The 13,405-nt window shown below is 44.2% G+C and overlaps 1 protein-coding gene across 1 annotated transcript in view; it reads right to left on the minus strand.

Moving 5' to 3' along the window:
• Nucleotides 1-2,873: 2,873 nt before the first annotated feature.
• The window catches only part of LOC133349709 (carboxy-terminal domain RNA polymerase II polypeptide A small phosphatase 1-like), a 37,315-nt gene continuing 26,783 nt past the window's right edge, over nucleotides 2,874-13,405 (minus strand). The window contains exon 7 of the mRNA XM_061563386.1: nucleotides 2,874-12,947. Within this exon, the coding sequence (XP_061419370.1) occupies nucleotides 12,822-12,947 (126 nt within the window). The 3' untranslated portion in view covers nucleotides 2,874-12,821. The remainder of the gene's footprint in view (nucleotides 12,948-13,405) is intronic.

Here is a 13,405-nt window from a genome sequence, read left to right on the forward strand (position 1 = left end):
AAACCACCACAAGCGAACGGCAAACGTCTCTACGTGTGCTAAAGTATAATAATATTCCTTTTTCTACTTTGTGAAACTAAATTCGTGACCTTTATGGGAAGGGGGAATGAGTGTACAGAACTGTATTTTCACCGATTGTTGATCGGCCGGTGGCAGTCACTTCTAGGTCGTGGAAGAGTAGGCCAAGGTACCGGACGCTACCTCCAGTTGGGTGGCCCCCTTTCGTGAGCAGGCGGCACGAACGAGGACATTGCAGGGCTGCGCCTTGACAATTATTTACTTTCACCCGAGGCCTGTGTGCGCGTATCCTCAACACACCAAACTCAACTTCCTTTGGGTTCGGTGCCATCTGCTGGCGGGGATAGTCGGCCCACGTGTATTTACAATGATTATATACAAAAAATTGTATTTGAAATCTATCAATCCACTGCTGGATGATGCCCGCTCAAGCACGTGGAGGCTATTTTACGATACTTCACCACGCTGGTCTCATGGTGCGGGTTGCCGAAGGCGAGGGATCAGAGACTTGGCGTGACCAGTGCCGGATTAAGCTAGTGCGGGGCCTGTAGCACATGTTATAAAGGGGTCCTAAATAAATAAATAACCCCCATAAATATGAAAACACAAATTTTTCACTTGCAAAGTAAAGTAATTGTATTTTTTCATTTGCTATACGGCCAGAAAATACGACAAATCGCTAACCTCAAACACCCAGTCGTTCATAAAAGTTAAAGGCGGTATAGTACTATAGTAATAGAGCAAGTGCAGAATCACTGAACCGGAATTGATAGCTTGAAAGCATTTGGCGCGGGGCCCTTGAAAGTGCAGGGTCCGTACTACGTGTGTAGCAGCCAGAGGTGTGGACTCGAGTCATGTGACTTGGACTCGAGTCAGACTCGAGTCATGAATTTGATGACTTCAGACTCGACTTGGACTTGCATAACAATGACTTTGTCCCACCTCTGAGGTGTGGACTCGAGTCATGTGACTTGGACTCGAGTCAGACTCGAGTCATGAATTTGATGACTTCAGACTCGACTTGGACTTGCATAACAATGACTTTGTCCCACCTCTGGTAGCAGCTACTACATATGTAGTAGCTACTACATGTGTAGCTACTACATGTGTAGTAGCTACTTGTGCTACAAGGATAATCCGGCACTGCCCACCACAGCCATCACAAGCTGGCCACCGACAAGTGCTGCCTTGTGCAAGCGCGTTCCATAAGTTTTATATAAGCAAGCCGGTCGCTCACAGTTCACGGTACAACATTCGACGTCGCAGGAACCTTCGTGTTTTTTGTTTGCATTCCGACCGCAGGTATTGCGGTCAATGCAACCATGACTCCTTGTAAAAAAAAAGGTGTCAGTTTTGTTTCCAGATAAAAGGGTAAAAAAAACAATTATCTTATTTTGCTACTGGCAAAGGAGGTTTCCAATGGTGTTTACAAATGGTTTAGAGATGGGCAGGGCAGCTAATGGCCAATGTGGGGGCGGGCCATTGTATTGCGAGAGATTAGCATGTCAATGTAAGACATTTGAAGCTTGGCGAGAGGTGGACAGCGTAGTGGCCACATGGAGGTGGAAAAGAATGGCAAGCCGCCATTTACTAACACAGCTAACGGTGGCTGTGTTACTGGCATGTCCTGTAATCGCGATCATGAATCGTGATAATTCAATCGCCGACGGGTGGTGAATTGGTTAGAGCTCAACCTGTCACCATTCACAATCCTGAGTAAAATTCCCCCAAAAATGATCATGGGGAACTTCTGAAATTGTTATCGTAGAGCAAGTTGATTTTCCTCCCATGTTTTGTCCCGAGATGATTTTGAGGTGGCAATGGGTGTTCTTCCACAGACGACTCTTTGCAGCAGCGTCCTCTTTCAAGGCGGTCAACAACGTCAGTGGCTTTAGCACGTGGAAATTTACGGCAGCCAAATCCTCTAAAACGCGTATTTCTAAATGTGGAGGGGGGGGAAACCCGAAGGACCCGGAGAAAAATCCGCAGGGAGAGACACACGCAAACTCCAAATATGCATGTTTTCAGGGTCGGGATCGAACCCACGACCACCTGTATACCAGGCGAGGTAGTTAACATCTCTAGACCTGTTAACGAAGGAATTCGGTTGGCCCCCAATGGCCCACTGGGTGTCATTGTCTAGAGCGCCACTGAATAAGACGGGAAGTACAACACCCTTGAAATCACTATGGGAACCTCATTTGCCAGTAAAAATGATAATTGGTTTTTTACCCTTCTATCTGGCAACAAAACTGACACCTTTTTACAAGGAGTCATGTTTGCATAGACCGCAATACCTGCAGTCATAAATACAAACAAAAGACATAACTCTGATAATGTGCACTGTCCTTGAAGTTGATTGGTCCACACCCGAGACAGCTTTCCTTAGAGCCTAGTCTCACATGGGTTGGACCAGATGACGCCATGTGAGACTAGGCTCTTAAGGAAAGCTGTCTCGGGTGTGGACCAATCAACTTCAAGGACAGTGCACATTATCAGAGTTATGTCTTTTGTTTGTATTTATGACTGCAGGTATTGCGGTCTATGCAAACATGACTCCTTGTAAAAAGGTGTCAGTTTTGTTGCCAGATAGAAGGGTAAAAAAACCAATTATCACCCTTGAAATCGTGAAAATTGCGTCCTTCCATCAAGACTCCTTGTTTTGGATCAGCCCAAGAAGTCGCTGCCACAACCACGCGAGCAATATGGAACTTACCAGTCGATAACGTCTCATCTGTAGATGTATCTGCCTCTCTTGAATCCGTCAATGTGGGGGGACAACGTGGTAATCAAGCGGATCTGTTGGTGAATATTGACTTTTGACCGGTCTGGAAATAGGAGTCGAGACTAATATGGTGGATATAGCGTTTTACTCTAAAACGGAATTTTTACAATTCGAATTTCAACGGCGGTTATCGCACTGCAGAATAGTACATTTCTAAAATGCGCATCCTGTAAAATAATTACTTAATAAACAGTGTTAATGAAATTGCATACAAGCCTATACTGTGTAATGGTGTAATACATAACATGTTTAAATGTCCATTCATGTTCTGGTCTTACTCCAATTCCTCCTTGATAAAGCGTTGTACCCCTGATAGAATTTGTATTTTAAGTGTTCATACACCCAGATACGTTCAACGGAACATGCCCCTGACATTTCAGTTTCAGTCTCCGTACCCCACCAATAGCTCTATTTGTTCCACACATTACCCACTTTTATTCATTTCATCGAACATATTCCCACCTCTCAACTAGATAAATCAGAGGAATGGGAATAGAGTTTACACTTTTCAAAACCATAGAATATTGTCATTTACGAACATAGAAATGTTTTACCTAGGTCAAAGGTCGTAAGTTGTACGTGTCTAATCATCAATCTGGTTATTTCCGGTCACTGAGCCCTTAACTCGACTTCACAAAAAACAACTGTCACTGACCTGACAGCAGGACTCGCAAATAGACCCATGAAGTTCCTTACAATGTAAGACGTATGCAAAACTGAAGCCGTTTTGGTGTACACAGATGTAAATATGCACAGCACACACGGGTTTTAGTACGAGTGTAATTGAGAGATGCAGGATTGAAGATGCTATCTTCTACATGAAACTCAAGTATTATACTGCCATAAAAGATTACAATAAGGTTACAATCACATAACAAGAGAGAAATTCAACTGAATGTTAAAGTACAGTATTTTAAACCATAGTTTCGCCGTATTACAGCAGTGGAGTTATAACTTTGTAAATGGAATTTCAGCGTAAAAGTTACTTTCAGGATAATCATATTGCTTATTCGTACTCGTGTTGCTTAGACCTGTGAAAGACTTGCGAATGAAGCAGGACCAGACAGATATTTGAAAGGACCAGTCAACTTCAGACAATATCACCACCGATGGTTTAAATTTGATCGAATGCAGTTGAGCCCATTTTACTGAAACCGGTCCACAGTTGGTTTTCTGAAATAACTTCTGCTGGATAATATTGGTCTGGAAAGCCAATCGGATAGACCTGTGGACTAAAGCATATCTGTATTTATAAGTGTACGCACATAGCGTAATTCTGCTTTTATGCATGTTTGTACCCATTTCAATGAAGTGTTAACCAATCAGAAGAGACCAACTTCCCTGTATACAATACAAATTTTGGAATATCCGCAATTTCGATTGTAACCCAAGAAAAGAATGGACAGGTAACATTCCACTATAAATTTCCCTCCCCCCCACCCCGTGATCGAAATTGTCACTAAATGGACGTTTGCACAAAATCAAATGTAAGTCATAGGTCGGCTTAGGGGCTGTGTAATACATATAATATTACATATCCCTTTGCGCCTCTATGCAGGCATTGTAAATCGGGTGACTTTTTTTTTGCAGCAACGTTTGGATCATCTATCAAAGGGCACGCAATTCAAAAATCAAAAAAGACACTCACGCGCAAGCATAAAAACACATTCTTCAAACACAGACAGAACGGCCAAAGGCAACGCGCCAGAACCATTATATGCAATTCATTTGTACATCATTTCGTTTTTTTTTATACACGTTCAATTCCAAGGACCTATGCAAATGTATGTATATATGTATATATATTTTTTTTACTCTCTCTCCAAAATTATGGCGAGCCATTTGTTCAGAAAACTGAATAACCAGCCACGTAGTATCAATTAGAAACGTTGCTAAATATATATTTTTAAGAATGTTTATATTTTTTATTCGGCTGGTCATATACGTAAGAACAAGGCTTAGTTTACACCTTGGCCTACCTGGCCCTTGCAACATATAACACATTCATAATAAAGGTTTTTGGGTTAGATCGCGTAAGTATACATTTGATGTAACCCTCCACCACACAACACAACCACTAAGTAGTCACGTAAACAACGCGCAAATCAGTCACTACTTCAGCCCACCGGTGTGTTGAAGAGTAAATCCACATTTACAATTTGATTAAAATGTGGATTTAAGGTTTGTCACATTTTTTTACTCAAATTGTAAATTTTGTGGATTTACTCAACACACCGGTGGGCTAAAGTAGTGTTTGGGTGGTGGAGGGTTTCTACACATTGGTACTGACACGATCTCACCCAAAAACCTTTATTATGAATATTGGTCGTCGCGAAAGCCTACGTTATATAAAACATTGCCTCTGTAAATGATGGGACCTTCGATGTACTGACACCTCACTCCAAAAGGCACAAACACTGCAAAACATTTAACTTACGGAAAAATATCTCAGAGGTCCACACGTTATCTTCACGTGCTGAATATCGCAATAAAAATAATTGCCTTCTTCATATTCAAGACAGCATTCGGTATCTTGTATTTTCCAATTAGCGTGACAGGAGGCACTTATGGAGGCACTGTGGGTGAACAGTTTCTTTAGTTAAGGCCAAGTTAGTATTTTATAATTACTTTTATACAGCATTGCGGCACTAGAAATTGCAGTAATGCCTCTCTCTTGTGCACCTGTTCTCCCAACTTGCATTTTTTTAGTGTATTGCTTTAAGAGAAGCCAATTTCGTAAACTGCTACGAGCAGTAGAAAAATGGTACAAAAATTGTAAAGAGAATACCAGTGGGACGAGCATTTCATAAACATAATCCTTGCAACTGGTCTACCCCATGTTGTCTCAACGTGAAGTCTTGCAGCCGATGACGAAATCACCCAGAACGGTGCCCGATCTCGTCAAGACCTCGGAAGCCAAGCAGGGTTGAGATGGCAGATCGCCGTGCATAACAGGTTGCTATAGGCTGCTGCGGGGAGGCTATACTGCGCGGGCAGCAGAGGTTCAGTGCATCAACATCCATTGTACTGTACAATGCTCCCAACGTCTATGCTGCCCACCTTCACCAGCCCGTGCCAAGCAGTGCGGGAGGAGGGGGGGGTCATGGTCACACGACCCTCATGACCCGCAGCGCGAGTGGAGGCCGTCATCTAGCAGTGGATTTGGGCTATACGTGAAGTCCTACAGTGGCTACACTGGAGCAAAAAAAATTCAGTATTGAGATGTCGACTCACCGTTGACAAACAAAAAACAGCTCAACTACAATGCTCACAAACACGTAGTTCAAGTTTTATGCATTTAAATCAATGCACATATGACGCCGCTGCCAACGTTGCAAAGTGAAAAAAAGACATGCTCTGGGGAGGCGAGATTTGTTTCCGGAAATACATTTTTGAAACTGAAAAAATACAAATATTATTGCTCTCTCCGATGCGCTTTCGGGTTGTGCCGCGTGTTGTTTGGCAGCGTGACGCCGAGACGCTTCACCACAGGTGCTCAGTGCATCGTCGGAAACTTCCGTTCCTTCTTTAGGGAGAGCGGAGCGAAACGTTGGACCATCATATGCTGAACACCACAATGGGAGAGCTATGCAGTAGAGCTGCGATAAACCTACCCGGCACAAATGTTGTTTCGGCTGCTCTTATACTTCGACAAGGCAAAACGGATCAGCAAACTGGGGCAAAGTTAGCAAGGAGATTTTGAACGAGTGAAACATAGAAGCACGAATACAGAACAACACTCAAGAAACCAAATGATCCTGAATACAACCAATCCAACCAACATTCTGGCCAACGAGAATGGAAACAACACAAGAACCAACTGACGCAACACAACTCCTAACCATGGACAAACCAAGCACATGGCACAACAAAAAAGTTCCACATCCAACACCATGAGGTTAACTTGGACAAACACATTTACCAGTCACGAGATGTAGAATAACGAAAGCGACAGAGGTGAGTTAGTACAGGTGGTTCACAAGTCACACAGAGCGAGCACTTAGCCAGTACAGCAATATTCCGTCCTACGTCGGGGATGAGTTCCTGCTAATCCTACATAATGCACGGGCATAATATGACTTTGAGACCCCCCACCTCCTACGCATTCCACAAGTAGTGACTAATCCCATATCTGCATTTTCCATAAATATGCTAAATTCCTCTGTTGATATGCTAATTCCTTAGTCAAGGCGCCCTTCCTCCTTTAACCCAGCTTAAACGCTGCCAAGCTTGGTGGTGTTCATTCAGACGCTGTCTTTCCGACAGACCTGTTCTTCACCTGAGGACGGCTGCTTGCGTTTGTGGCCGAAACGTCGTGACAATTGTATTTTATAATATTTAAATGTTATTATTTTATTATTTCCCTTCTACGTGGCTTTACCGAAAGAACCAAGAAGACGAATTCCTGAAAGGTCCGACGACGAATATCGAAACGAAGTAAATCGAAGCGTTTTCTTGTCCAAATCACCTAAATACCATACGTATATAATATATTGTACTCTGCAGTACAGCAAATGTCTTTATGCGCAAAGTACAGGGTACGGTGAAGGCTGAAAGTCGACGGACGATGCAGTCAGCGACGTTAAGTGTGGGGATGAGGTGACGCAAATCAGGAAGTTGTGTTCACGTATTTTGGAAACGACGTAAAAGGGGGAGACGTAAATCTGGGATATTGTCGTACGACAGATCCTGGGGTTCGAAGCCACTCACATTGAAGTGCTTTGTGAAATCAAATTGTACTGTACTGCGGTGTAATTTCAGTCAGCTCTGATTAAACCGGGTGTGTTGCAGCCGGCTTGTGGTCTCGGCTTGGTCACCAAAGGCTGCACGCAAAGAAACCCGCCACGCCAAATGTAGCTTTGTCGAAAAATCTGTGAGTTTGATCATCGCCATGGGCAAACATTTCTCAGAAGCGGGGCACGTCAGAAAGTGCACGAAGGGATGGCAGGAGAGTTCTGTGAGAATATGATTGTGGGCCATTGTATAGCAACAGGAGGCGATTTCACCGCTCGCTACGAGTATCGAAAAGTTGTACTTCACCTCTTGACAAGACTCTTGACAGCCCAAATGGAATAAAAACTGATTTGGAAAAGAAACTGAATTCAGAACTCCAACAACAACCGCCATTCGCCACTAAGTGGCGGTGACGTCACCACGAAGCTTGTGCCAGGCCATGTGCACCTTGAGGCCACGTGAAGTGTCGAACGCCCGCTGGCAGGAGGTCACGGGGCAGACCCAGGTGCCAAGGGTCGACTGAGATGACTGGCTGATGCACCACCTGTGCCCCCTACTGTGCCAACTTGCTGTGCTTTAGCCACCCGGAACTCCACCAACACACACACGCACGGCTTACACTTCAATGTTACACATTCAGTCTGCGAAAGACGGGCACAGTTAACCAGAGTGGAGACCGAACGAAAGTAAGCGCAGCAGAGCAAACCAGCGGAAGAGACGGCGGCAGCGAAATAAAGTAAATAATTCGGAGGCCGCCACTGGACAAGAACAACAGAGTATTAAGGAACGGAACAAACACAGGGGAGGCCATTTGTCCAGCAGTTTGGGAAGTTACAGGGTGATAACATACACGAGATAAAGAGAACACTCATTGGCATTAATATGACGGGAGTCAAGACAATGTCCTTCATACACCGAGGCCAATGACCACCACAAACGCCTAAGCTGGGAGACAACTTGAGGAATTCCGATGGAGAGAAATGGATCACTGAACTTCAAAGTGGACTCGTCCAAAAGGCAACTTCACTTTCGCCTCCTGCACGCCACGTGGCAGTGTCTCTCGAAGACGTCACTCTTGTACAATGCGTTCTAAAAGCTATTTTAATTGGGGTGGGGTTTTTTTTATACGAATAATTAATGCTCCGTTTTGCCTTGGGTACAAAGTACGATCGCTGTTGAGAAACAAGGACGCGCAAAAATCGCTCACCGACAACAGAGAATGCTTCACCAAATGTGACCAAGTTGGCAGACGTGCATATGAGCAGAGGGGATTTTCAAATGTTCCGCTTACAATTCATGAAATGTACACAAATGTCTTTAAGCATAGTGAATTAAAAAAACACTTTCAGAAGCAAAAATATTTTCCCTATATTAGTATTGCTGTAACTTACACGCTGCAGTGTTGGATGCCGTTCTCAAGTGCAGTCGACGAGTGTAATGTGAAGCGCCTAAATCAAGCTAAACACGGAGAGTATACTACTTGTGTGCGAAAAAAAAATGTTACACAATTGCGTTATACTTAAAACATACTGGTAGTGTAACAAATGTAGTCCCCCCCCCCCCCACCACCACCACCACCCCAAGTCAGCGGTGACCAATACATGGATCACGATCTACGGGGTGGATCTCAGGACAAGTCAGAACTCTAACGAGCAGACAATTCTCTCTCGACCTGCTGATGCCAACTAAGCAAATCCCCCGAGGCTCAACAACTTGGACATCGAAACATTCCTGCCTAACAGACGGCGAGATTATGCGTTCGATGCCCATAGTGATAATATTCCACGGTTTAAATCCATCGCTCTTCACTGTTGGTGGACGAAAGCTTTCTGGTGCGTTGCCGGCGCCCGTTCCGAGATTCCACCACGGTGGCCCCAAGTGCTTGTTGCAATGGGCCACCGCTGCCTGAAGCGATGCGTGACAAAGTACACATCTATCCACTTTCGTGTTGAAATAATTTTCCTGCACGAGACGCATATTTTCTTTCTCAACACGTAGGTATATGTTGCAAAACGCAACGATATTTTGAAGCGCGGATCCCTTTCTTAGTGCGTCGTTATGGTGCGTATCGTTATTGTTTAGGGAAAAGAGTCAGCAAACATGCGGCTCCTGAGCCGCATATGCTGACTCTTGAAGGACAGCTTTATTATGAATTAAGGACCACCGTCCCGTACTCATCATGCATTGTGCCTCTTGAAATATTGGGGGGGGGGGGGGGGGGGTTTGTTGCGAATTCGATCAAAATGGCTCTTGTTATTTTGGTTGCCGACCCCAGGTTTAGGGTGTATCATTTTTTCAATGTGCCTTTTCCCCAAAAACGTACTCACAACCGTGCTTTCGTTATCGTTTCGAGAGCCTAAATCTACTTAGAAATCTCAGAGCAGCCCCGCAGATGATGATGATACGTTTCACCGGACTTCTCCAAAAAATCCTTCAAGTAGTTTTTTTTCTCTTCATCTTTTACAGAGAAGGGCGTGCACTATGCCATATTCTCTGCAATTAGATTGTCGCATGATAGTCAAACAGATGATATTAATACCCAGAGCTGGAATTTTAGTAATTGGCGACTGGGCTGAAACCATCAACTCGCTCCGTTTGACAATCCAGTTTCATTACGGGCAGCTGCCTGGATTTGAACCCAGGATCTCAGCGGTGATGGCTCAGCATTGACCTCGAAGCCACCCAACCAGCTTGATGACAAAACGTTATTAATGAACGCTTTTTCAAAACATTACACATCACTGCCACGTGTGCAGGGTGTCAGTAGAAGGGATCACCTATTGTTTAAACAATTATGACACCAGTTTCAGTGCGGTCAATTAAACTGCACAGATGTCCACAATGACTTCCGAAGTTTAGAAATGCTTCTGTTGAAAATAAAAGTAAATGTAGCTGAAGGAGGTTGCGGGCTCGATCCCGACCCTAACGGCTGTAGATTTGGAATTTAAATGACTCTCTCCTCGTTTTTTCTTCTCAGGGTCCTCCAGTTTTATTTTAAAACATGTCGTTAGATTATTTAGATGATTTTGCCTCTTAAAAAAATTCCACATGATGAAGCACTTTGTTTAACTATCATTTGTGGCCAGGTCGCTTCTAAAAAAGATGCTAATAGCTCAGTGGGCTTTTCCTGGTAAGATAAACAAAAAAAATTGTTTAGTTTTATTTGTATATTTTTTAAAACAGATTTCTTTACCTTTCCTACACTTTGCACTCCTATCGTGTTTTTGTATTGCTTGCTGTTACAACGTTCTGACCCACCACTACCGGACATCTGTGAAAAAATACAGCTTTATCGCCCATCAGATTCCACCAGTATCAACAAATATTCTGATTCTGATACTTGCTCACGTCACTGCGGGCAAAGGGGCCTTCACGAGAGGAAGCTCGAAACAGTCGCCCGTCTAGAAGGTGTTCGAACTATTCTTCCACGCTGGCCAGATGCATTGTAAGAGGCGAGTAACCCACGTGTTACCCCGCTACATGCCACTTGCTAACGTACTGCGTGGGGCACCCATTTACACCGCTCAATGAACAGTGGTAAGAAGGGGGGGTGGGTTTAGATTTACGAATTTTGCACCGTCGTTTCAACTGCCGCGCCGGGAGATCAATTCGAACCGACAACCTCCGGATTGCAAGTTCTGTTTTGTAAAATAATTACACCTATTAGGTATGAAATGAATACGTTGCGAATATTTCAACAATACAGTTGAAATAGCCGGTCTCATTATATTTTTTAAAATGTTGTCTTATTGATGCCGTAATTTTTTTAAAATTTAGAAAATATAAGCGATTCTGTCTCTATGCAACCGAGTTTTTTCTGACGCTTAGAGGAGGATTATAGGCTGCAGATGTCACTGAGGGGGTATAAATGCAATGCAAGGACGATCAAGTGTTTTTCATCTTATATATAGTAGTAGTTTAAATACAAACTACAGTTTCATGTGCTGACATTAGTTGAATAAAAATGTGCCGAAAATCGCACGAACTTTTCGCTTTACAAGTGCTTTGCTTGTCTTTTTGATTCGATATCTACATGTAAGAAATTAAGAGATTCTCATGATTTCATCGGAACACGTATAGGCGGGATAATACGAAGAGGGTAGTGTTCATTGTATTGCTGCAATGAGAGAGGAAAGGCACTCAAGGCGACTTCTTTGAGGCACGGCGGAGACGCGGACGGAGAAGCCGAAACGTAGAAACAACCTTGCAGGCGGTATAACCGACATCACCATCCTACTGTCAATTATCTTGGTGATATCGCATTGTCTTACAAAATTACATGACCCCCCCCTGCCCCCCATAAAATGGCTGAAAACACCTTAACCCTTTCCCATTCCAAGGCGTGTCTCCGAACCTGCAAGCGGCTCGGGATACATTTTATTTAGAGAGGCGTAGCGCCGTCGTTTTTCATTACACTCTACTCACCGCAGAGAACTGTAGCGACACAACCGCACTCTGCGATAGCTGGAGCCAAAACTGTACCACACGCTCTCCCGCGTGGCCTTGTGGGAACCTCGTTACCAATCAAGTAATTTTTAGTTTTTCTTCCGGTTTCGTTTTGATGACGTTCGTCATCGGAATGGAATCGGAAGAAAAACTGATGACGTACGTCATCGGAACGCGAAAGAATTAAGCGACCCACAGCTCCCATGTGCTGTAGGTTGTGCAGGGGGGCTGAGAGATACAGCATGCGTGAATGTCGCCACTGTTTAGAAACGCTGGTCGTCGTTGTCTTTTTGGTAAAACGTGAAAACGACTTTTCCTATACTTTGCTTATACCAAATAAGGGTTATTCGTAAAATGTTTGAAAGTTAAGATAAAAAAATAACTTTTTTTCCTTCCTGAATATTATTTGGTTTTAGTTTGGTTTATCAAAGATTGGATCACGAACAGCCGTAAGAGAATAAAAGAACCGTACAGCTAATACGACGACGACAAAAAAAAATGAAGAGTAAAGTTTGTCTTTGATTGACAGAGGCAGGCATGATATGCAATTGAGGGGTTAGGGAAAGTGCTAAAAACGCCCATTTTCTTGCATCAAATCAAACTTCAAGCAACACAACGACGTCAACTTCCTCCAGTCGACGACGATCCTCGCACTGGTTTTCTCGAGCAGCACTTTCCACCATCCAACGGCGATCAATCGGGAAGGTTTCATGCGTTCGTCAGATTGTCTTTCCTTTTATCGTTATTGTTCAGTCTTTTTTTTCCTATTCCTGTTGCATCTCCTCGTGTGTGTTTTGCCTTTCTTTTATTCCCCCACGGCTTGCTGTCCGTGCTGCCGTTAGCTAGTCCTGTGCTGACGCAGAACCGTGTAGATGTCATCCACCTTGCTCAGCCCCTCAAAGAGGGGCACGAGATCCAGGAGCTCCATGTCGGTCATGTCGTCGAACCAGGACACCACCGGAACCTACACGTGCACACGCACACAAAAGATAAAGATTCCCCCCCGTATAGCCTTAACAGACTGTTGGGGCAAGTTCTGAGTAGCACCTATGAAGGCCGGCACGGCACATGTGTGGGGTGAGTGGTCAGAACCATGCCCGGCCGCCTTTGTCTCCCCAGGGGCGATGTTTTCACATCGCACCAGGTATTCATATAAGGCTGAGTCGACCTCGGGGAGGCCCAGGACCGGTGCAGATAATCGTCACTGGTGTTGGCCGTGATCGAGAATCAAACTCGGGCCGCTGGGTTTGTAGCGCAGCACGCTTACCGCTCCCCACACACACACACGCAATGCAACGCGACGGAAATGCAACGCACACGCAACATGTACCTGTGTTGTATTGTATACAACGAGACAACACATCTGAGTTAGATGGGAATGGATGTATGTTGAACCTCTTACGCACCGTACGTAGCCAACCG

The sequence above is a fragment of the Lethenteron reissneri genome, chromosome 31 (assembly GCF_015708825.2).
Source record: "Lethenteron reissneri isolate LAM-NWPU_2019-01 chromosome 31, ASM1570882v1, whole genome shotgun sequence".
Classification (NCBI taxonomy): Eukaryota; Metazoa; Chordata; class Hyperoartia; order Petromyzontiformes; family Petromyzontidae; genus Lethenteron; species Lethenteron reissneri.